Source organism: Microcaecilia unicolor, chromosome 7 (genome assembly GCF_901765095.1).
Source record: "Microcaecilia unicolor chromosome 7, aMicUni1.1, whole genome shotgun sequence".
In the NCBI taxonomy this organism is placed as follows: domain Eukaryota; kingdom Metazoa; phylum Chordata; class Amphibia; order Gymnophiona; family Siphonopidae; genus Microcaecilia; species Microcaecilia unicolor.
Genome location: NC_044037.1, coordinates 43,318,851 through 43,345,245, shown reverse-complemented (window position 1 = coordinate 43,345,245; position 26,395 = coordinate 43,318,851). Strand labels below are relative to the sequence as shown.

The 26,395-nt window shown below is 40.7% G+C and overlaps 1 protein-coding gene across 4 annotated transcripts in view; it reads right to left on the bottom strand.

Annotated features, from left to right (window-relative positions):
* MAP7D3 (MAP7 domain containing 3) overlaps window positions 1-26,395 on the bottom strand; it is a 387,643-nt gene that overhangs the window by 95,938 nt on the left and 265,310 nt on the right. For all 4 annotated transcript variants that reach the window (XM_030210055.1, XM_030210053.1, XM_030210056.1 and 1 more), the window contains one exon: window positions 14,427-14,722. In XM_030210055.1, coding sequence (XP_030065915.1) covers window positions 14,427-14,722 — 296 coding nt within the window. The remainder of the gene's footprint in view (window positions 1-14,426; window positions 14,723-26,395) is intronic.

Here is a 26,395-nt window from a genome sequence, read left to right as displayed (position 1 = left end):
TTATTGCATAAATTTGTTAATTTCTCAGATTGATTATGGGAATGTAATTTATGCTGGAATGTGTTCATCTAATTTGAAGTGACTGCACAGCTTGCAGAATGCAGCTACATCAGTGGTTTCCTAACCCTGTTTTTGAGGAACCCAACCAATCATGTTTTCAGGATACTAACAATGAATATTTATGAGAGGGATTTGAATGCAGTGGAAGCAGTGCACGCAAACCTCTCTCATGAATATTCACTGTGGGTATCCTGAAAACCTGACTGGCTGGGGAGCCTCCAAGAACATATTTGGGAATCACTGAGCTATATGATTTTTGTATAGAGCACATAGATATGATAACATAACTCTACTGTTTATACATTTTCATTGGCTTTCTGCATATTTTAGAGTAGAGTTCATTATCGGTACTAGCTCACAGGGTGTTTACCAAAAGTCCCTTTCTTATTTGTGTAGGGGAAGACATCACAATACCTCTAGGCCCGTTGTATATTTTCATTGGCTTTGTACATTTTAGAGCAGAGTTAATTATTGGTACTAGCTCATAGGGTGTTTTACCAAAAGTCTACTTCTTATTTAGCTGCTTTAAAGACAGTGTGTCAGGGAGGATGTTACAATCTCTCTAGGCTCATAGGATGGCGATTCCTTCTCTTTCAAGAGCTCAGTAGGCATCTCAATTCGAGGTACCGCCTTTTTCTTTTGGCTGGTTCCAGACCCCTGGAATGATCTTCCAGATATTATCCATGCTGAAAAGTATTTGAAAAAAGTTAAGATTTTGTTACATAAGAGTAGCCATACTGGGTCAGACCAATGGTCCATCTAGCTTAGTATCCTGTTTTCCAAACAGTGGCCAAGACAGGTCACAAGTACTCGGCAGAAACCCAATTAACAGCAAAATTCCATGCTACCAATCTTGGGGCAAGCACTTGCTTCCCTATGTCTGTCTCAATAGCATACTATGCACTTTTCCTCAGGAATTTGTCCAAACCTTTTTTTAAACCCAGATGTGCTAACCGCTGTTACCACATCCTCCGGCAAAGAGTTCCAGAGCTTAACTATTTGTTGAGTGAAAGAAAATGTTTCCTCCTGTTTGTTTTAAAAGTATTTCCATGTAACTTCCTCGAGTCTTTGTACTCAGTTCTACAACACTCAGGATTTTGTAGACCTCAATCATATCTCCCCTAATCACCAAGCTGAAGAGCCTTAACTTCTTTAGCCTTTCCTCATATGAGAGGAGTTCCATCCCCTTTATCATTTTGGTTGCTCTTCTTGTGAACCTTTTCTAATTCTGCCGTATCTTTTTAGAGATATGATGACCAGAACTGAATGCAATACTCAAGGTGCAGTCGCACCATAGAGCGATACAAAGCCAATATAGTATTTTTGATCTTATTCACCATCCCTTTCCTAATAATTCCTAGCATCTTGTTGGCTTTTTTGGCCAGTAGTTGAGAAGACCAATGCTGGGGAGACTTCTATAGGCTATATTCCGATTATGGCAACTCAGTTCTGTGTGGCAACTCAGTAGTTGGGAATTAAATAAAGCCACTGCTGGACAGACTTCTTCGGTCTGTGTCCCAAAAATGGAAAGGACAGATCAAGATCAAGTATTCATACATTATATCACATTATATCATATACTATGAATTTATCCTGTTGGGCAAGCTGGATGCACTGTTCAGGTCTTTATCTGCCATCATCTACTAAGTTACACATGTTCATACAACCTTCTAGATTTAGCAACACAACTATAAGTATTTGAGGTAATCTGTACAGAGTGGTGCAAGAGCACTGGGCTTCCAAGAAAGCTGGGGATAACCGTTATGGAGGGACCAGGAATAAGACTCAAAATTAAATGAGCACAGAGAAGGTGGAATTTAATTTGTATTATTTATTTTTACAACAGTTTTACCAATCTTATAAAACATGGCAATAAGACAAAAGAAGTAGTCTGGGTATTGCCGTAAGTATTAGTTTTGTAAATTGAAGATGGCAATGCTTAATACAGCCTAATGGTACCCTACTTGTAAACGTTTTGGGACAGTTGGGACAGATATGGAGCGTAGTGGTAGGAAAAGGCTTCAGAGGTTGGCCAAAACACATGCGAGAGGGAAGAGTCAATATTAGATTGCTTATGAAAATTTATAAGGGAATACATTCAAAATGGAAAAATCTCAAATTCAAAGTGGTTGAGCCATTTTGGTCTTCATCTACTATAATTTACTATGTTACTATTAAAGATAAATACAGGCAGCTACAGACATAATGTACATACATTTGATGAATTTGTTATATCTAGTTAGCAAAACGTGAGAACATGTGATAAAGCAAAGTTTCTTGCCTATAACAGATTACATTGCACAGTAACTATAAGGAAGATATCTCCTAGAGCTGAAACCAAATGTTAAGTTCTGACTAAACACAGTCCTTCCCATGTACAGCGGTTCCCTTGGTATCTTCAGTTACTCTCCCTGCCCTCTTGGGGCTATCTTTAATAGTAACACAGTAAATTATAGCAGATGAAGGCCAAAATGGCTCAACCACTTGGAATCTGAACTATTTGAAATAGAAATCCAGTTCTGTTCCTGGAATGGCACAGGTTCTATTGCTCTTACGTGGAGTAGTGAATCTACTTTGTCCTGAAAAAGTTGGTTATAGAACTGTGACAGGTGAGAACAGCTGAGTAGTCTTTCAGGACAAATGATACACTGATCTTATGATGCTAATCACCCAGATATTTGTTCACCTTTTTCTCCATTCCTGTAAGAAAAAAAATGATACCTGACCTATAGGCAAAGCAGGGTGTGTGCTGGAAAAAAAAAAAAGAATCTACAATATCTAGATGGGTCAGTCAAAATGATGACAGCTGTTTGGGCTGACCAAAGACTGTCCTTTTTGCTGTCTTCTTTCTCTCTGGCAAGGCCTAGGATAAGACTATTGATGGGATTGTTGAGCTTGTCAGAGAAATGTTAGGAATCTCCTTTTCCAAAAAACTTCTATATTGGGTCCTGCTCATTTGTCTACAAAATCATATAGTGATCTCTGATGGTGAACAACTGTTTAACCAAAATACTACCTGTAGCAGGTTTCTCCAGGGATAGAAGGGTAAAGTTCTCACTGTATGGTTCTTGTTATTGATGGAGCATATGCAGGAGAGCTTCTCCAACTTAGTAAATATCAGAAGATTCTGAGTCACTTCACTTGAATGTGTGCCACTTCTCATCTACCACACTAGACAACCTCAGTCTACTTATTGAGCTTGACTAGAATACAACTCATTGGGTCGGTGGGCAGGTATGTGAGGACTTGCATCCTACTATCTCCACAGAACACCTGCTTGATCTTCTTAGAGGACAAACAGGATAGCAGCTATAAGCTGCCTTCAAGAGAAACCAGCAAAAAAGACAATAACAAGGTGCTGCAACAGGCAGACAGCAATAGAAAGATGCATTCTGTTGAATCCAGGTGTTAGTTATACTTTATATTTAAGGGCTAATCTCTTACAGACTGGATGTACAAATACTGGTATCTGCCACATATTTGCTGTCCTTGAACTGAACCATAGACTGAAACTACTACTATAGTGTTGAAGTTTCAATAAATGTTAGTAATCTGGAGACATCAGAGTTAGGTCCAGCTTGCTACCTTTGCCAGTTTTGTACAAATCTAAAACAGGAAATATACATTTTTGTAGGAGTGGTGGACAGATTGAGAATCTCTGAACTCTTTCATAACAGTCAGTGTTCTGAAAGAGGATGAGGTAGGGAGTGGTCCTCCTGCAACTCAGAATTCAATATATAAAGAAGAGAAACCACTGGAGCTTGATAATATTATGGTTCTCTTTTCACAGTTGTAACTCTCAAGATTGCAAGACTTGCGGTGCTGTACAAACATCCTTGCAGTAGCCCTTGACAAAAACAAACATTTTCCAAACGCGAGCGCGCACACACACACACACAACACACACACAGAGTGGGCTCTTCTGGTGAAGGCAAGAAGAAGTGGAAGGCTTATCTACTAGAATTGGGGTTAGTGGCTACTTCATAGAAATCTTGACATAAGTTTCCAGGGTAGAAGTAATACCTTGAATAAGAAGTAAAAGCACGGAGTCTTGTGCTCTTTTAGGAGATAAGATGACGAGGATGACAACATGGATTCTGTGCTGAAAGCAAAGATACTTACCTGTAGCAGGTATTCTCTGATGACAGCAGGCTTTATATTCTCACAAGCAGGTGAAGCTGGCCCGTGTCGCCTGGTCTGGGACAAATATAAAGCCTTGGAGAATACCTGCTGCATGTAAGTATCTTCGTTTTCTCCGAGGACAAGCGGGCTTCTATATTCTCACAAGTAGGGAATCCCTAGCATCCAGGCTCACCAAAAACAACAAACATTGGTCAATTGGGCCTCGAAATGGCAAGGACATAACACAGATTAACCTGAAACTATATACAATCTGAATGACAGTGCAGCCTGGAACAGAATAAAATGGGCCTAGGAGGGTGGAGTTGGATTCTAGACCCCAAACAGATTCTACAACACTGTCTGCCTGAACCGACTGTCGCGTCGGGTATCTTGCTCAAGGCAGAAATGTGATGTGAACGTGTGGACTGAAGACCCCGTCGCAGCCTTGCAAATTTCTTCAATGGAGGCTGACCTCAAGTGAGCTACTGACATTATGAGCCATGAGATGGCCCTCTAGGGCCAGCCTAGCTTGGGCATAAGTGAAGGAAATGCAATTTGCCAGGCAATTAGAAATGGTGCATTTCACAATGGCGACCCCCATCCTGTTGGGATCAAAAGAAACAAAAAGTGGGGCGAATTGTCTGTGGGGCTTGGTCCGCTCCAATGCTCCCTTGTAAACTAAGATGTGCAAGCTACGTTTGGCAGGATGGGCGTGAAGTTGGGGAAAGAATGTTGGCAAGACAATCGACTGGTTCAGATGGAATTCCGACATCACCTTCAGCAGGAATCTAGGGTGAATGTGGAGGACTACTCTGTTGTAATGAAACTTAGTATAAGGTGCATCCAGGATGTCCTGGCGAAGGGGTGGGGAAACCCGTATTGTCGAAACAAGATGGGCGTCCATCTTTCGTTTCGATAATACGGTTGGGGACGCCCAAATCTCAACATTTAGGTCGACATTAGAGATGGTCGTTCCCAATTTTTGGCGATAATGGAAACCGAGGACGCCCATCTCAGAAACGACCAAATCCAAGTCATTTGGTCGTGGAAGGAGCCAGCATTCGTAGTGCACTGGTCCCCCTCACATGCCAGGACACCAACTGGGCACCCTAGGGGGCACTGCAGTGGACTTCAGAAATTGCTCCCAGGTGCATAGGTCCCTTACTTTATGTGCTGAGCCCCTCAACTCCCCCCCCCCCAAAAAAAACCCACTCCCCACAACTGTACACCACTACCATAGCCCTTACGGGTGAAGGGGGACACCTACATGTGGGTACAGTGGGTTTCTGGTGGGTTTTGAAGGGCTCACATTTACCACCACAAATGTAACAGGTGGGGGGGGGGGGGGGGGGGTGGGCCTGGGTCCGCTTGCCTGAAGTGCACTGCACCCACTAAAACTGCTCCAGGGACCTGAATACTGCTGTCATGGAGCTGGGTATGACAGTTGAGGCCGGCAAAACGTTTTTTTTAAAGTTTTTATTTTAGGGTGGGAGGGGGTTGGTGACCACTGGGGGAGTAAGGGGAGGTCATCCCCGATTCCCTCCGGTGGTCATCTGGTCAGTTTGGATACCTTTTTGAGGCTTGGTCACAAGAAAAAATGGACCAAGTAAAGTCGCCCAAGTGCTTGTCAGGGACGCCCTTCTTTTTTCCATTATCGGCCGAGGATGCTCATCTCTTAAGCATGCCCAAGTCCCGCCTTCGCTATGCTGCCAACACGCCCCTGTGACCTTTGATCGTCCCTGCGAAGGAAAGCAGCTGAGGGCACCCAAAATTGGCTTTCGATTATGCCGATTTGGGTGACCCTGAGAGAAGGACGCCCATCTCCCGATTAGTGTCAGAAGATGGGTGCCCTTCTCTTTTGAAAATAAACTTGCTGATCTACTATGGTCTCTTTTGCAACCTCAATATCGGGATATCCTAGCTTCCCTGTTTTGGTGATATCTTTAAAAGATACCTTCTGAGGGACTGTCGGCCTTCCTCCAGTTTCTAGTTTAAAAGCTGCTCTATCTCCTTTTTAAATGCCGATGCCAGCAGCCCAGTCCCACCCTGGTTAAGGTGGAGTCCATCTTTTTGGAATAGGCTCCCCCTTCCCCAGAATGCTGCCCAGTTCCTAACAAATCTAAAACCCTCCTCCCTGCACCGTCTCATCCACGCATTGAGACTCTGGAGCTCTGCCTGTCTCTTGGGCCCTGCGGAAAATGCTACCCTAGAGGATCTAGATTTGAGTTTTCTACCTAAGAGCCTAAATTTGGCTTCCAGAACCTCTCTCCCACATTTTCCTATGTCACTGGTATCCACTTGTACCTAGATGGTCGGCTCCTCCCCAGCACTATCTAGAATCCTATTGAGGTGACGCGTGGGGTCTGCCACCTTCGCACCAGGCAGGCAAGTGACCAGGCGAGCCTCACATCCACCAGCCACCCAGCTATCTACATGCCTAATAATCAAATCACCAACTACAACAGCCGTCCTAACCCTTCCCACCTGGGCAGTAGCTCCTGGAGAGACATCCTTGGTGAGAGAGGATATTGCATTCCCTGGTGTGTTGGTCCTGTCTGTAGGATTACTTCCAGCCTCACCATGGTGATGCTCTCCTTTTAGAAGGCCTCCTTCCTCCAAGGCAGCACAGGGGCTGCCAGATTGGAGGTGGGACTTCTCTACAACATCCCTGTAGGCCTCCTCTATGTACCTCTCTGTCTCCCTCAGCTCCTCCTCTGACAGCTAGGAACTCTTTGCATTGAGCACACACAAATAACATCTCACCAAATGGGAGATAATCATACATGTGACACTCAATGGAAAAGACTGGATAGCACCCCTTTCGCTGATGGACTACTGACTGCATTGTAGTATTATAGAGTTGTTTAATTAAAACTTCTTAAGGTACTAGTGATATCAGATGAATATAATGATCCTTTTGACTGTTATAATTTGTAATTTATTTAGGGTTTGCTTCTTAGAAACTAAATAAATGTAATTCAGACTCTAATGAAAATTCCCCTCTTCTTGTTTTAAATTAGAATAATTGACTATAAATAGAGTTGAGCTAGGGGTGAATGGCAATGAGGACTAAACTGGACCGTTCTGTGCCTTCTAGAGACTGTTAATGCTGTGGTAGAAATTTCAAGTTTTAAAACTATGGGGAAAAGGGTATAGAGACTAGCAAATGAAGTTTGCTTGATCTTTTTTATATTTTAAAATTCTGTGTTTATCAATATCCTACAATTCTCTTTTAAACCCTAATTTTTAAGTTACCAAGCTCAGAATAAAATAATGTAATTTACCCATAGAGATGTCCTCTTCTCTCAGAACTTCTCAGAAAGAAAGTTGAGTGGGATCTTTCCTCTCTATATAGTTTGGATTCTAAGGAGACTATTTCAATCAAACCCTTTGAAGCTACCCCAGTAATCAAATTGCCCTTAGTAACCTTAGCAACTGTTCTGCTTCCTCACACCTTAATTAACACCTAATACAGGTCAACTGCAATGCTACCTCTCCAGCAGGCAAGAACTGTAGTTCTGATAGAGAAATGGAGCACCAAACCTGTCCCTGAATTAATCAGCTGAATGTCATTGCTGTTGCAACCAAACTTCTGGGTGTTGACTAATCCAGTAAAACAAGAGAGAAGCAAGTGGAAACACAGTTTCAAGAGATCAAGCCAGGATCAGGGTTGAGATGCTCCAAAAAAAACTTTATTGAGGACCCAACACGGTCCGTGTTTCGGTTTTTTTAAAAAAACCTTCATCAGGGGTCTAAAAGATAACAATCAATCATATATATTGTTAAATAAAAACAAATTAAATCAAATACATTACAACAAATATAGAAATGTAAAAATACACCACATATAACAAACATAATGTATAAATAAAAAGAATTTTAAAAAATTTTCCTATTATGAATCAAATTCATTGATCGAAAGTGTAGACTGAATCCATATATATATTGTTACTATCAAATGGATGTCATAGGGAACAAATGGTAAATCAATTATAAGTAATTAATTTATGAGACAATTAGTAAATTGATTATATGTAATTAAACCAACATTATAAAACCGTTTCCAAAAATATTATGTATTAAAATAATTTGATTAAGTATAAATATGACCCATAATATAGTGTATAAATTATGTATGATATATAACAGAACTGGTGTCTATGGATGGAAGAACAAAAAATATATATAAATGTCATGAATTTAACAGAAGGCATTAATGTCATGTATTAGAGAAAAGGCAATGATATGCTGAATAAGAAAAGGCAATGATATGCTAAATGAGAAATGAATAACAGGTAAATAACAAAAAGTTTACAGCAGATATTATCTTAATGAGAAAAAGCAATGATATGCTGAATGAAAAATAAATAACAGGTAAGTAACAGAAGATTTACAGCAGATATTTTCTTAATGCATATATATTAAATTGATAGTTCTGTCCATGTGTATCCAATATATTCTATTGCAATATATGACCAAATCATTTTTAAATATTATCTCTTAGCAGAAGCATTAAACTATTCTCTTTCTTGGATTAGATCTATGTTTCTTATAATGAATATTCTACTTTGTTTGTGATGATAGACCTATTTTTATTTTCAATTTTTTCTTTATTACTATTTTGTCATTATAGGATTTTAACAGCCCTATAACCCCTTTGTTTCAATAGAGAAAGATATCTGATGTTATACAAATAGGTACTAATGTGCCTGTCATCACGAATATTCAATTAACAATTGTTTTAACGATTTTTCGTTTTATATATTGATTCCAAGGAGCTAATTTATAGGCTTATTCTTTCTTTTGTTAGCTATTGGTTTAAAATACTATACATTTATTTTTTATCTGATCTTTTTCCAGTACCATTACAATTAATTAAATACCTTGGTTACTACGTCATGATTTTAACCATTTACCACTGCTGCTATATGTACTTACATTTTCTGTCGAGTCCTTCAGAGTTGTACTCATCTCAGTTTAACTTCTTATGACATTTCTTACTAATAGGCTGACACATCGCTTACAAATTTTGGCGTCTTTACATATGTATTGTTTAAATGATCGTTTAAGTATTACTTGATTAATTATTTGGTTATTACTCTATCATCCCTTATTTTTGGTTATTTCCTAAATATTAATTCATTAATTTATTATCCTATTGAGCTCTTCAAAATCGTTTTTTCGATTAACTTTTTAATTTCTATGAATTCTTTTAGCTTTTTATCTAATTATCTTTTAAATGATTGTGTGACATATTTATCACCTTATACCTCCATCCATTTCATTTACTTACCCCTACAATGATTGTCTAATGTAATTGTTACCCGTTTTTCATTAGCTAGTATATGTGCCAATCCTTATTTTGAAATTTGAAATACCCTATCCACGGGTTCCACGTTACATCATAGCGTTATTTAAATAATGTCTTTTTTGGCGCCCTTTTCAATACAATTTCAAACTATACCTGTTGGTACGAGGCTACATTTTTTCTTCATTCAAGGTAAGGTATTCTTCTTTTCTGATTTTATTTAGCATAACATCTTTACTCGACACGGAATCACTGATATATATGTAGCTGGCTTTCATTCTGACTACATGATAACTTTACTATCGATATATCTTTTCTGTTAGAACTTTGGGCGTTTTTAAACGTAAGGCACATACTGATATATCTATCTATATCTCACATACTAGCATGGAGTGGATCTTGGCATTTAGTTTTTTATTACCTTACCAAACTGAATTCATATACAAGTTTTTTTATCAAAACACGACGACCGATTGATACAACACCATGAATATATGTATATATTCCTTAGTTGTTGCCCTTTCTGCCAATACCTTCGGTGCTCTTTTCGTTAGGGATGTGCACATATACACATATCTTATGCGCTAGCATAATTTGAAGTATATAATTTGTATTGACATGTAGTCCTCTTTTAGATTTGCTGGAATGTGTAAGTGTAGACCTTTTCTGTCCTCTCAGATTTTGGAGGTTAGGTTTTTTACGTTTGTTGATAAAATTACCGACATTTGGATACACATGTTCAAAACCTTTTATTTTTACTTCATGATTTCATAGATGGTGAATTTATATATATTTTCACTTAATATGATAAAAAAATTTTTTGCTATCATGAGTTAGTTATATATCTTTTAAGCATAACAAAATTTTTGTCGTTAAACGTTTCAATACAACATATTATTATAATATTGATTATGATTTTTAATTATTAAAATTTTTTTATAGAGACCACATTTTCACAAGCTCCTTTGTCTGTCAGTATATCTCCTGTGCTACTACTGATTGGTATGTTCAATTGATTTTTTCTTTCCTTTTCATTTAATATATATGCATTAAGAAAATATCTGCTGTAAATCTTCTGTTACTTACCTGTTATTTATTTTTCATTCAGCATATCATTGCTTTTTCTCATTAAGATAATATCTGCTGTAAACTTTTTGTTATTTACCTGTTATTCATTTCTCATTTAGCATATCATTGCCTTTTCTTATTCAGCATATCATTGCCTTTTCTCTAATACATGACATTAATGCCTTCTGTTAAATTCATGACATTTATATATATTTTTTGTTCTTCCATCCATAGACACCAGTTCTGTTATATATCATACATAATTTATACACTATATTATGGGTCATATTTATACTTAATCAAATTATTTTAATACATAATATTTTTGGAAACGGTTTTATAATGTTGGTTTAATTACATATAATCAATTTACTAATTGTCTCATAAATTAATTACTTATAATTGATTTACCATTTGTTCCCTATGACATCCATTTGATAGTAACAATATATATATGGATTCAGTCTACACTTTCGATCAATGAATTTGATTCATAATAGGAAAATTTTTTAAAATTCTTTTTATTTATACATTATGTTTGTTATATGTGGTGTATTTTTACATTTCTATATTTGTTGTAATGTATTTGATTTAATTTGTTTTTATTTAACAATATATATGATTGATTGTTATCTTTTAGACCCCTGATGAAGGTTTTTTAAAAAAAAACGAAACACGGACCGTGTTGGGTCCTCAATAAAGTTTTTTTTGGAGCATCTCAACCCTGATCCTGGCTTGATCTCTTGAAACTGTGTTTCCACTTGCTTCTCTCTTGTGTTGAATTTCTGTGGAAACTTTTGGACCTTTCATTGCTACGGTTGTTGGACTAATCCAGTAACAAAGGCACTTGGCATTGTCATGAAAGAAAAGTGCTCAGTATTCAGTCAGTCATCCACAATAAGGATGGAGCTGACCCAGGTGAATGAACTCTTATGGGTCACCTGACAGAGATGGGAGGCATTTGGCTAGAAAAATGTACAGCCCATTAAAATATCCAGGACACTGTTTTAAGAAGGCAGATACCACTATACCAAGTCAAAACCACTCATCAAGGCTAAGTTTGCAATGACTGGCACTCTATGGATGTCGCGGTTGTCGTCGTCGTCCATGCCTTGCACGTCTGTGCCCTATTCCTCCTTCTAAATTTATCTGCAGTTCCAGTCAGTGACCTGTGGGGTCACTGTAGAGTGGTGGAGGCCAAGCTGGTGATGTCATCAGCACTGAGCACTTCTTAAGCTGGCTTCTGAGTGTGCTCAGTGTTCTTGCAATTATCCTTGATGGGGCCCAGGCTTGCCTGGGCTCTGCTAGTTCCAACTACTGTTTCTTTGCGAGGCCATGGCCTGAAGCTTTGCCTACAGCTTTCTCCTTATGCTGTGTTCCAGTGGAAGTCTGCCTTCAAGCCTGGTAGTCCTAAGGAGTAAAAGCTTTGCCTTCAGCTTTCACCTTTGCTTGGGCCCAGTGAAGCCTGCTGCCAAGCCTGAGAGTCCAGAGTCTTCTGTGCCTCAGTTGAGATCCCAGTCGCTGCAGCGAGTGGCTTTGTGCTGTGTTTGGGACTGTGGGCTAGATGATGGAGAGTGGTGCAGTGGCTGAGGCCACGTCTCGAGGCATCTCTGGACAAGGAAGCAGTACTTGAAGCTTGGAGGGGTCCACATGGGTTGTTCCTGGCCCTTGGTTGCTGTGCTGGGCCGTTTAGTCTTCTGTCTTAGAAGTATTGGCTCAGGTTTGGCTTCTTCACATTGCTTGCCCTGGGAGCGTCAGCTCAGGCTTTGTTGCTTTACCTTGCCTGCCTTGGGAGCATTCGGCTTGGGCGTCTCAGTGACTGCTTGCCACAGTTGTTCAGCGGCTCATCTAAGTGTAGTGACAGAATGAACCCTTTTCTTAACCACTAGCAGTGTTAAGCTAAAAGCCCACCTTTTTGATGCTGCTTTTAACTCCTAACCCTTATTCACTTGTTCAGAATCCTTATTTTATCATCCTCACTTTAATATTCCCTTATCTCTTGTTTGTCTTAATTAGATTGTAAGCTCTGTCGAGCAGGGACTGTCTCTTCATGTTCAAGTGTACAGTGCTGTGTCTGTCTAGTAGCGCTATAGAAATGATAAGTAGTAGTAGTAAGTAGTAGTGTTACCGCTGTCAGCCAAGTATTGCTAGGTTGGATCCTTTGCCCAGTCTATTGTGTTTTATTGTATGCCATATGTCTGCTAATATTGAGATGCGCAGCTAGGCTACTCATGTTTGACTTCTCTATACAGCTAGGCTGTGCTACTTTACCTCATTCTATATTTTATGTTTGCCTTGCTTCAGCTAGGTTAGTCTGCACAGCTAGGCTGCCTGTTTTCCTTTCTGTGCGGTTTGGCTATCATTTTAGCCTTATGTTTTTTGTTACTAATAAAGCTGTCTCAGTTCATCTCCACTTGTGGTCCAGTCTTAGTTCTGAGGGGACTCAGTCTACCCAGAGGTGGTTGAGTGATTCTCATGCGGCCACCTCTGGGCCAAGGGCTCACAAACGTCACAATGGAAGAGCTCCCAGGATCTTTGGTCATAATTCCCATGGCTCCATATACAGTAGAACCAGGTCAAGTCACTGAGAACATACTTACCAGTACTGCTCTACCAGGGAAACAAGCCTGAGGACTGTTGCCCTGGGAGCCTGTTCAACTGGGGAAATCAACCCAAGGTTTACTGCCCTGGGAACTTGATAGGAATCCTGTTCCATCAAGGGAAGATGGCATAGAGACCACTGCCCTGGGGCCTACCAATCTCACAGTATCAGATCACATATCTGCACCGTCTACTGGAGACAGAGAAATATTGAAGAGCAAAAGGCAGCATCAGCCCCCTATAAGGGGAGTAACGCTAGGTCTGAGCTTCTGTCTCTGTCTCCATCTGCTGGCAGGGGGATATAACCTATTTGCTTGGGACTAGTCTACCATGGATAATAAAGAATCACTTTTCTATTTGAGGTAGTCTACAGGTCACTGCCATTTCCCCTTAAGAACACTCACAGCATCAGGGCTACCTTAAAATCTTGGTCCCACCCAAGGGGAAAGTGACATCGGAAGGGTGAGTCCAGGAGGGCATGGTCCAAGAAATGTAACATGCTGGACCAGAGCTAGATTAAGGAGACCCAGAGGGAATCAGTGATGCTCACTACAGATGCTTTTTTTAAAAAAATTTGTACCCCGCGCTTTCCCACTCATGGCAGGCTCAATGCGGCTTAGGTACTTATTTGTACCTGGGGCAATGGAGAGTTAAGTGACTTGCCCAGAGTCACAAGGAGCTGCCTGTGCCTGCAGTGGGAATCAAACCCAGTTCCCCAGGACCAAAGTCCACTACTCTAACCACTAGGCCACTCCTCCACTCCGAAGCTGAGAAACAGCAACCACTATGTTCAGGTAGGTTAAGTTCAACTTGGAACCTTGATGAGTTTGTGTTTTGACCTGGCTGGCAGCAGGTCAGCCATGTATATGTGCCAGAGACTGCGTTTGTAATTCTGGATCCAAGGACCAGGGTAGAGAGTAGTAAGAGTTGCTGCTGAGCTGAGAGACACTCATATATGCTGTGGTACAGCAGGAAAATGTGAACAGAGGACACTCTTATGTTTACAGAACTAGCTTTGAGTATTATTTGCTTCCACCATAATTTGATGAGTGTGTGTGGCTTGTGTTACCTGGCTCCACGGTCCACCCTCGATCATGTTACTACATTCCAATAATAAACTTTTTGATCATTAAAGTGACACAGGTGTTATTACCACTGACTATCTCATAGCATTACTAGCTACCAATAAACAAAAGAAGAATGTGTTCATATATTACTTCTATACATAATTTATACAATATGCTTTAAATGAGAGAAAATATCTCACCTGATGAAGCTTCAATGGGTTTGGTTAAGGAATTCACTGCTTCTACTTCCTCAAATGCCAAAATAGGACTAGAAGGAATTTTAGCAGCATCTATCAAGTTCTGATTATTGTTTTCAGCAGTTAAGCCTTCTGACGTTAATTTGGATGACTTGGAATGAACTCCAAGATCAATAATCTGCTCAAAAGTCCATGTGTTGGATTTCCCATTCAAATTTTGCACAAGTTCCACTGTTAAACTGTCTGTATTAACCTCAAGTGGTCCTGAGTTTTGAATACTAATTTCTTCTGATGGAGAGCTAGGTAAAACAAAATCAAATATATATTAAAACTGTCAACTTTTGTAATTAAAGTAGTGCAAAATTTAACATTAAGAAGCCTATGCAATAACACTTGCATAAAACCAGTTTTAGCACAGGCTTAGAAAAAAATGTATCAGGTGTGATAAAAAAACAATTTAGCTCGTGGGGAAAAAAACCCATCAGAAATAGCATGCATGGAAAGATGTCCCTTTGGTTCCAAACAATCTTTTAAAATAGAAAAAAGTAATCCTTTCCTTCTTCTCGACCGATTACCAGTTCTCCAAGTGGTGTCCAGGAGTTGCATGGTTCGCCTGCCAATATCTGCTGGAGATACAGAAATAATGAACACCTGAGGCTGCACTGTACCCTTATGGGGTAGAACCCAGAATTCTAGAATCTCTGTCTTCGCAACTGCTGGCTGATGAGCACAACCCACAAGTTCTGGTCTGGATGCTAAGGAACGAGAAGATAGTGCCTCTTTATAAACTCTCTGTCGAGACCTCATTCAGAGTACTGTGTACAATTCTGGAGACCACACCTTCAAAAAGATATAAACAGGATGGAGTTGGACAAGAAAGTGACCACTAAAATGGTCACTGGTCTTCATCATAAAGCATATGGTGACAGACTTAAAAAGCTCAACTTGTATACTTTAGAAGAAAGCCAGGACAGTGAAGATATGATAGAGACAGCGAAGCTACTTACTTGTAGTAGGTATTCTCCGAGGACAGCAGGCTGATTGTTCTCACTAATGGGTCGATGTCCACGGTGGCACCCACCTTCGGAATTTTCCAAAGGAAAAACAGCAAACTTTACAATCCTTCAGAACGCAGGACGCGCGGACCGCGCATGCGCAGCCATCTTCCCGCCCGCTGCGCAGGAGTCCCGCATCAGTTATATCAAAAGCAATACGAAGGAGAAAACAACTCCAAAGGGGAGGAGGGCGGGTTTGTGAAAACAATCAGCTAGCTGTCCTTGGATAATACCTGCTACAGGTCAGTATCTTCGCTTTCTCCGAGGACAAGCAGGCTGCTTGTTCTCACTAATGGGGTATCCCTAGCACCCCAGGCTCACTCAAAACAACAAAGAAGGTCAACTGAGCCTCGCAACGGGGAGGACATAACAAAGATTGACCTATGAAGAAACAGCTGACAGTGCAGCCTGGAACAGAACAAAAATGGGCCTAGGGGGTGGAGTTGGATTCTAAACCCCAAACAGATTCTGCAGCACCGACTGCCCAAACCATCTGTCGTGTCAGGAATCCTGCTGAAGGCAGTAATGAGATGTAAATGTGTGGACCGATGACCACGTCACAGCCCTGCAAATCTCTTCTATAATGGCTGACTTCAAGTGAGCCACCGACACTGCCATAGCCCTAACACTATGAGCTGTGACATGACCCTCAAGAGTCAGCCCAGCTTGGGCATAAGTGAAGGAAATACAATCTGCTAGCCAATTGGAAATGGTGCGTTTCCCAACAGCCACTCCCCTTCTGTTGGAATCAAAAGAAACAAACATTTGGGCGGACTGTCTGAAGGGGCTTGTCCGCTCCACATAGAAGACCAATGCTCTCTTGCAGTCCAATGTATGCAACTGACGTTCAGCAGGGCGGGTATGAGGATGGGGAAAGAATGTTGGCAAGACAACTGACTGGTTCAGATGGAACTCCGACACCACCTTTGGCAAGAACTTAGGGTGAGTGCGGAGGACTACTCTGTTGTGATGAAACTTGAGGTAAGGAGCATGCACTACCAAGGCTTGAATCTCACTGACTCTACGAGCTGAAGTAACAGCCACCAAGAAAATGACCTTCCAGGTCAAATACTTCAGATGGCAGGAATCCAGTGGCTCAAAAGGAGGCTTCATCAGCTGGGTGACAACGACGTTGAGATCCCATGACACTGGTGGAGGTTTGACAGGGGGCTTTGACAAAAGCAAACCTCTCATGAAGCGAACTAAAGGCTGTCCAGAGATAGGTTTACCTTCTACGTGATAATGAAAAGCACTAATTGCACTAAGATGAACTCTTACGGAGTTGGTCTTGAGATCAGACTCTGACAAGCATAGAAGGTATTCAAGCAGTCTGTGTAGGACAAGAGTGAGGATCTAGGGCCTTGCTGTCACACCAGACGGCAAACCTCCTCCATTTAAAAGAGCAACACCTCTTCGTGGAATCTTTCCTGGAAGCAAGCAAGACTCGGGAGACACCCTCAGAGAGACCCATGGAGGCGAAGTCTACACTCTCAACATCCAGGCCGTGAGAGCCAGAGATTGGACATTGGGATGCAGAAGTGCCCCCTCGTTCTGAGGGCTGGAAAACATTCCAATCTCCATGGTTCTTCGGAAGACAACTCCAGAAGAGGGAACCAAATCTGACGCGGCCAAAAGGGAGCAATCAGAATCATGGTTCCGTGATCTTGCTTGAGTTTCAGCAAAGACTTCCCCACCAGAGGTATGGGAGGATATGCATACAGAAGGCCATTCCCCGATGAAGGAGAAAAGCATCTGACGCTAGTCTGTCATGGGCCTGAAGTCTGGAACAGAACTGAGGGACCTTGTGATTGATCTGAGTGGCGAAAAGATCTACCAAGGGGGTGCCCCACGCTTGGAAGATCTTGTGCACTATGTGCGAGTTGAGTGACCACTTGTGAGGTTGCATGATTATGCTCAACCTGTCGGCTAGACTGTTGTTTACGCCTGCCAGATACGTGGCTTGGAGATAAATTCCGAAACGGCGAGCCCAAAGCCACAGCTGGACGGCTTTCTGACACAGGGGGCGAGATCCGGTGCCCCCCTACCTGTTGATGTAGTACATGGCAACCTGATTGTCCGTCTGAATTTGAATAATTTGATTGGACAGCCGATCTCTGAAAGCCTTTAGAGCGTTTTCGACCGCTCGCAACTCCAGGAGATTGATCTGAAGACCTGATTCCTGGAGGGACCAAGCTCCTTGAGTGTGGAGCCCATCTACATGCGCTCCCCACCCCAGGAGAGATGCATCCGTTGTCAGCACTTTTAGAGGCTGAGGAATTTGGAAGGGACGTCCCAAGGTCAAATTGGATCGAATTGTCCACCACTGAAGGAAACTGTGATAATCGGTGGACAGCTGGATCGCATCCTCTAGATTCCCTGCAGCTTGATACCACTGGGAAGCTAGGGTCCATTGAGCAGATCTCATATGAAGGCGGGCCATGGGTGTCACATGAACTGCGGAGGCCATGTGGCCCAGAAGTCTCAACATCTGCCGAGCTGTGATCTGCTGAGATGTTCTAGCCAAGGAAACGAGAGACAGAAGATGGTCTGCCCTCACCTTGGGAAGATAGGCACGAGCCGTCTTTGAATCCAGCAGAGCCCCAATAAATTCCAGTCTTTGAACAGGGAAAAGATAGGACCTGGGATAATTTATAACAAACCCTAGTAGCTGTAGCAGTTGAATAGTCATCTGCATGGACTGTAGAGCTCCTAGCCTCCGAGATGTTCTTCACCAGCTAATCATCGAGATAAGGGAACACATGCACTTCCAGTCTGCGTAGCGACACTGCAACTACTGTCAGGCATTTTGTAAAGACCCTGGGCGCAGAAGCGAGACCAAAGGGTAGCACACAATACTGGAAGTGCTGTGTTCCCAGACGGAATCGAAGATACTTCCTGTGAGCTGGAAGTATTGGGATGTGTGTATAAGCATCCTTTAAGTCCAGAGAGCATAGCCAATCGTTTTTCTGAATCATGGGAAGAAGGGTGCCCAGGGAAACCAGGATGAACTTTTCTCGGACCAGGAATTTGTTCAGGGCCCTTAGGTCTAGGATGGGACGCATCCCCTGTCTTTTTCTACACAAGGAAGCACCTGGAATAGAATCGTAGCCCTTCTTGCCCAGGTGTAACGGGCTCAACCGAATTGGCGTTGAGAAGGGCGGAGAGTTCCTCTGCAAGTACCTGCCTGTGCTGGAAGCTGAAGGACTGAGCTCCCGGTGGGCAATTTGGAGGTGTGGAAATCAGATTGAGGGAGTATCCTAGCCGGCCTATTTGGAGAACCCACCGATCGGAGGTTATGAGAGGCCACCTTTGGTGAAAACATTTTAGCTGAAGGCGCCCGGTGGGAGAGTTTGTCGAGAGCGTTTTCCCGCTGGTGGAGCTGTTCGACCACCTGCTCGACTTTCTCACCAAAAACATTAGGAAAAAAGAAAAAGAAAGAACAAGCAAAGCTCAAAACGCGAAGGTTTCCTCAGGGGCCGAATGGAGAAAGACCGCAAGCAGCCACTCTCCAACCACGGAAAAGAAACTGAAGCGGGACTCTCGCGCGGCAGGTGGGAAGATGTCCGCGCGTCCCGCGTTCTGGAGGATTCTAAAGTTTGCTGTTTTTCCTTTGGAAAATTCCGAAGGTGGGGGCCGCCATGGACGTTGACCCATTAGTGAGAACAAGCAGCCTGCTTGTCCCTCGGAGAAATCAGAACACCTCAGTGGAATAAATGCACAAGAGACAAGTATTTTTCATCTGAAAGGAAGCTCTGGAATAAGGATGAAGGAGAAAGGGGATAGACTTAGGAGTAATCTAAGAAAATATTTAAGAAAAGCGTGGATACGTGGAATGACCTCAGTGGAGATGAAGACTGTATAGTAGAATCCTGATTGTCTGACATAAACAGGACCAACAGATAATCAAAAATGTAATATAGAACAGGTGGATGAAGGGTAAAAAAAGAAAGGCATATTTATTGAGGATTTGAAACCTTGTTTACTAATAACATTCAGTAACTATTTAAGAACTGCATTCTACATGTGATTGTACTTTAACAAATTTTTTTTTACATAAACAGGTTCATAAAAATCAGTACTGTATACAGTAGTGTACTGAACTAAATTCAAGCACAATATTTTATTTATTAGGATTTACTTACCACCTTTTTGAAGGAATTCACTCAAGGTGGTTTACAGTAAGAATAGATCAAACATGAGCAAAAGGCAATTATAGCGGTAAAAATATTCAAATAATTTAAAATATGGCATAGTATACTACTTACAATGTCAACACAATACGTAATAGAACATTATAACTGACAGTGAACAGTAAAGCAAAGATGAAACATATGGATAGGTAAGAAAGTAGGAAGAGTTAGAAAGGTGACTAATTTAAAGAAAGTTGCACATGAGGTCAGAGAGATGGTTAAATATTATCTCAGCTAGGGTAGAGTGTATAAACATGTCCTGTTGCAGTATGTGAAGCCCGAGTCAATCCTTGTGTGTGAGTGAGACTAACAAGTTAGTTACTTGAACAACACATTTTTACTTTCAGTATAGTTCATGTAATTAGAACAAAAATTTGTGATTAAATTTTGTTTTCCTGTTTCATTTCTCTTCCTTCAGGCGAGGTTGTGCCAGCATCTGAATAACATAACATCAGTGTTAGTCACTTCCTCTTGTTGTTCTATACAGGTAAGCTAGTGCTGCCTCGAAGGACATGAGCCCTTCATTATGACTTCTATCCAAGCACAGTCTCGGTGCAATTGTCTTCATCATCATCATTTTCGTTCTCACTCCCATTCACCATAGAATGTCAGTGATAGTTAATTCTTCTTGCTCGTCTTTATACACTCATTCCTGAAAGTCCATCTTCACTTGTTTTCTCACAGCCTGGAATATTTTGTAACAAAGGAAGCAGCCTATCATCATCTTCATGAGCTGCCTCACGATCAGTCTCTCCTTGTCCACTGTCCTCTTCAGAAAGTAATTTTAAGGTCACTTTCTTCAGCATTTGTGTATATTTTTGATACTGTTTCATGGTATTTCTTTTATTGGGTTTCAATTTGCTGTTTTCAAGTTTACCTCATTTATTGTAAGTTTTATCTTAAACTGTACCTGCTGTACACCACCTTGAGTAAATCTCTTGATAAAGGCAGTTAATAAATACCAATCAATCAGTAAATAAATAGCATTTCCATTATCCAATGCTTAAATAAGCATTGTTAGAAGCTTACAGCAACATTTTTTCTTTAATGCTTCAAGAAAACCCCGGTCCACTGGTTGACATAAGAGAAAGACAAATTGCTCTGTCAGCACTTTTCAGTTTGTCCTTGTCAGGCTGAGACCAGAACATTATCAATGAAGAAGACTCCTCTCCTTGACAGAATTAGATTCCAAAAACTTTTCTAAAAAAGGAACAGATTCATTGAAAAACCAGCTTTTGAAAATGTCTGTGTCCATTCTGGCATTCTTCTGGTTCTTACAAGAAACCAAAAGTGCAGAGAAGTCAGGTTTTTAAAAGCACTTGTTTTTTTCAACTTTCCAATAAGTTGTAATATATGTTATTATGAGTTGTAATATCATTTTACCAGTTGTGTTACTACAAGAAAGAATTTGTCACTCTCTTTACTTCATGTATCACTGGGAGAATCCTGTAGAGAATCTGCTCCCATGACACTAAGGGGCTCATTTTCGAAACAGAAAAACATCTAAAAAGTGGCACAAAGCAATGTTTGGACTTTCCCCCCCAAAACATAACATTACTATTTCCGAAACCCATTTTAAGACATATTTCTATGCAGTTCATCTGAAGTGCATCCACATCACAAGGGCATGTCAAGAGTGTGTTGAGGGCAGGATATGGGTGTTCCTAACACTTGGATGTTTTTCTGCCATAATGGAACAAAGCAGAACCATCAAGGGCTAAAACCTAGACGTTTTGGGCTAGACCTGTTTTAATAATGACTAAGTCTCAAAAATGTGCCTCAAATGATCACTGGAGGGATTAAGGCATGACACCCCCCCCCCCAGCAGTCACTGACCGCCCACCCATCAAAGATGGAAAAAGAAACAGTATATACTAGGCTATATGACAGCTTCAGATATTATGGTCAGTCCTATTAGAGCAGCAAGCAGGTCCCTGGAATAGCCTAGTGGTCAGTGCAGTGCACTGTAGAGAAGGGAACCAAGGACTTTTTCAGGTTCAAAAATGGCTATGTTCACTACTGGATTTTTGGACGTTTTCCAAAATCGGATTTAGATGTCATATTGAAAATGACCCTCAAAGTCAAAGGTTGCTTCCATGGAACCCACAACCTGCATAAAGTCCTAGTCCCATGGTGCAGATTAAAGAAGGTTCTCTCGATGTGAGTTTGAAGGTTCACGTCTCTTTTCCAGATGATAAACCATCCCTATCTTGGTGTGGAATCTTGTTTGGCAGTTAGAGATTTTGATGGCAACATTTTAAAATTTAATCCAATTTATTGCAGTTATACACGAGCCCTTCAGAGCAAATGCAAGCCATTCCATTTTTTCCATTATTTCAGCAATTCACTGATTCATAGCCTCTATGGCCTGAAGATTTAGCAGAAAAATCGGGTCATATCCATACATACACAAATACTGATTAAAGCTTATTCAGGCACTCTTTATTCTTTTTACTGAAATGTATACCTCAGTGGCCAGTATCTCTCAATATAACAAAGTGAATTTGGCCCACTTTTGTTCTCAGGGGCTCTGCTTCCTTCATATTCCTCTTTTAATATGACATTTTGTTTTATTTAACATTATCTTTACTGTGTCACTCCAAGACATGAAAGCTAAATAAAACTTTCAAACAACAATACAAGTCATCTAACACAGTGATAAACAGGTTTATCTAAATGTAATAAATTCCTCAGAATTTGCAGATTATTCTTCCCCAGAAATACTGAGCTGTCTTATTCCATATCTGCTTTTCCAGCAATCATGCCAAACCCCCACTTGCAGTGAAATTGGTCACCTTCATAAAATTATTTTTCGAAAAGCAGAGCTTCTGTCAGTATAGGGCCTGATAGTTGCCTCTTTGCTGCTGTATGAATCATAGGAACAAAGCTTCCCTCACACCTTTCATATTCCTATTTCTTCACAATTTTCCTAGTGTTTATTCCATAAAGAGCTCTATTTAAGAACAAGAATAGTCATATTGGGTCAGACCAGTGGTCCATCTAGCCTAGTATCTTGCTTCCAACAGTAGCCAATCCAGGTCACAAATACCTGGCAGAAACCCAATTAGTAGAACCATTCCATGCTACCAAACCCAGGGCAAGCAGTGGCTTCCCCCATGTCCATATCAATAACAGACTATGCATGTTTCCTCCAGGAACTTGTCCAAACCTTTTTTAAACCAGACATACTAACCACTGTAACCACATCCTCCAGTAATGAGTTCTCCTATTTGTTTTAAAAGTATTTCAATGTAATTTCATTGAATGTCCTCAGTTATTGTACTTTTTGAAAGACTGAAAAATCTATTCACTTTACCTGTTCTACTCCACTCAGGATTTTGTAGACCTCAATCATATCCCTCTTCCGCCATCTTTTTCCAAATGAAAAGCCCTAACCTCTTTAGCTTTTATGGGAGGATTTCCATCCCCTTAATCATTTTGGTCGCTCTTCTTTGAACCTTTTCTAATTCCACTATATCTTTTTTAAGATACAGTAACCAGAGGCATTATAATATTCTTGGCCTTATTTTGGATGCCCAGTCTTCCAGTTTCCTAAGGTCTTCCTGCAAGTTTTCACAATCACATGTGTTTTGACTACTTTGAACAGTTATGTGTCATCTGCAAATTTAATCACCTCACTCATCGTTCCGATTTCCAGATCATAGAAACATTTATAAATATGTTAAATAACACTGGTCCCAGTACAGATTACTGCGGCACTCCACTATTCATGCTCCTCCATTGAGAAAAATGGCCATTTAACCCTACCTTTTGTTTTCTGTCCAATAACCTACTCCTAATCCACAGAAGGACACTGTCTCTTATCCCATGACTTCTTAATTTTCTCAGGAGTCTCTCATGGTAACTCTGTCCAAATCTTTCTGAAAATCTAGATACACTATGAGGGGCATAATCGAAAGGGGAGCTCAAGTTGTCCTGATGATGTCCTTGCAGGACGTCCCGGCGAAGGGGTGGGGAAACCTGTATTATCGAAACAAGACAGGTGTCCATCTTTCGTTTCGATAATACGGTCGGAGACGCCCAAACCGCGAAATTTAGGTCAACCTTAGAGATGGTCGTCCCTGATTTTTGGCCATAACGGAAACCGAGGACGCCTATCTCAGAAACAACCAAATCCAAGCCTTTGGGCGCCTCATAGAACCCTCATCTGGTCATTTAGGGCACATTTTTGTGGCTTGGTCATAAGAAAAAAAGGACCAGATAAAGTCGTCCAAGTGTTCGTCAGGGACGCCCTTCTTTTTTCCATTATCGGTCGAGGACGCCCATATGTTAGGCACGCCCCAGTCCTGCCTTCACTACGCTTCCGAAACGCCCCCGTGAAGTTTGGTCATCCCCGCGATGGAAAGCAGTTGAGGACGCTCATAATTGGCTTTCGAATATGCTGATCTGGGCGACCCTGTGAGAAGGACGCCCATCTTGCGATTTGTGTCAAAAGATGGGTGCCCTTCTCTTTCGAAAATAAGCCTCTATATCAACCAGCTCACCTTTTATTCACGCCTTCAAAGAAAGGAAGCAAATTGGTGAGGCAAGACTTCCCTTGGCTGAACCCATGCTGACTCTGACCATTAAACTATGTTTGTCTATGTGTTCTGTAATTTTATTCTTTATAATAGTTTTCATTATTTTTCCTGGCACTGAAGTCAAGTCTATCGGTCTGTAATTTCCTGGATCACCCCTGAAACCCTTTTTAAAAATTGGCGTTACATTGGCCACCCTCCAGTCTTCTGGTACTACAGACAATTTTGATGACAGGTTACAGATCACTAACAGCCAATCAGCAATTTCATGTTTTACTTCTTTCAGTACCCTGAGGTGTATGTCATCTGGTCCAGGTGATTTATCACTTTTTAATGTTTCATTTCTTCTTCCAATCACTAACAGTTTCTCTCCTCACTCGAAGTTTGATTGCAATTTGTTTTGCATGGACTCGCCCTTGTCTAGTCTTTTTAAAGCTTCAAGTTTCTGCTCTTTAGAAAGAGTCACTTGTCTTGCCATTGCAGAAAAAGCAGGGTTACAAGTACAATAGTAGGATGCGCAAAGAGCTGGCCCAGTGTTAATGAACAGTCACTCTGCTGGCAAAAAGAAAAGTGTTTTAAGAATAAGAATAGAAGAGGAAACAGTAAAAAGAATTGAAAAAATAATATGCTCAAGTTTCTTTTCTAATACTGCTACCTTTAAACTGAACACAATACAATGCAACAGAGAAAGAGAAACCTGTAAGCATTTCTATGACAATGTATCACGTTGCTATGATGTCACCTAGGTAGGTTGGATAATCGGGAGTCTACTATATCTGAATTAGAGAAAAGCATGGGACAAGCAAATAGGATCTCTAAGGAAGAGGAAAGGATAGTAGATAATATAGATGAGAAGACTTGATAGGCATATGGTCTTTATCTGCCATCATTTTCTATGTTTATATTTAGAACTGAAGGAAATTAGCCTGCTTTTAGGCTTTGGGGCAATCTTGAAAATTTCTGCCCTAGACCATGGCATGTCTATCACCAGTCCTGAATCCTTTATTTGCATGTGTGGGCTTTCAAAGGTTTGCATGTTCATGTTAACATTGTCTATGATCACTTTAATATATAGTGTAAGGCCTTCCAGCACACCTAATTTTTAAAGAATGCACAAGAGGGCCTTATGCACATACTAATGATTACTACATAGGTCTCTATAATGTGCAGTGCATTTTCAGAAAATTATTACTTAGTCATATAAGCACTGCTCAAAGCCACAGTTCTAGGTCCTTGAAGATTTGGATTTGCAATACGTTTGCATGCAGTTCTTGAGACACAGCCCAAGACAATGAACATACTGATCAAATCTTTACCTAAAAAACGGCTCTTCAAATCTCTGCAAGTGAGGGGCACATTACCAAAATAAAAACACATCATTACAATACTACAACAGAGGGGCAAGAGGCACTTTTTTATTATTTCCACCTTAACAGAACACTGAAAAGAAATTAAACACAAAGGTCTGAAGGCAAAATACCTCTCCGAAAATTAAATGGAATGGGACCAAATTTGGCACAGAGAAAACACTGGTGAAAAGACACAGTTTGGAAATGGGCTAGATCAGACTGGATGTTTAAGAGAAATAAAAAGTCCCCTTCCCCCAAAAAATGTCCCAATGCATTTCTATGGGAGAGGCTATTCTAGCAGCTACAACATGTGAATATTGATTCAATGCAACACAGCAGTTAGGGAACCACCTCCCCTCTCCTGGCAACAGACAGGAAAACAAATTACAAAAAATCAGGAAGAACAAATCCAACAAACCAAGTTAAACCATAAACTCACTATAATAAACTTGGGTTCAAAATAATGTATCTTTGTTTATATATGCACTTTAAAAAAATACTATAAAGTGTTTTAAATTGTTTTAAATGTGCTCAGACCATACCGTTTACACCCATTATATCCCCAAGAGGAATATGTGGTGGTGTCACAATGGAACCATCATTGCACATATGATGTTCCACCTCCTAATATTTGTGTATGTACATACAGCTGAGCCCAAGTAGATCTTAATCACCGGTGTATGCGTATATCTATAATACATATGTATAGGTCATAAACTACTCACATTAAATACTTGAGCTCAAACCCCCGCCCATAAATTATGGTGCATTCCATATTACCATCTGATACATGGATAATAAAACATACAATTCAACATTTATTTAAACCTAAAGGAGGTA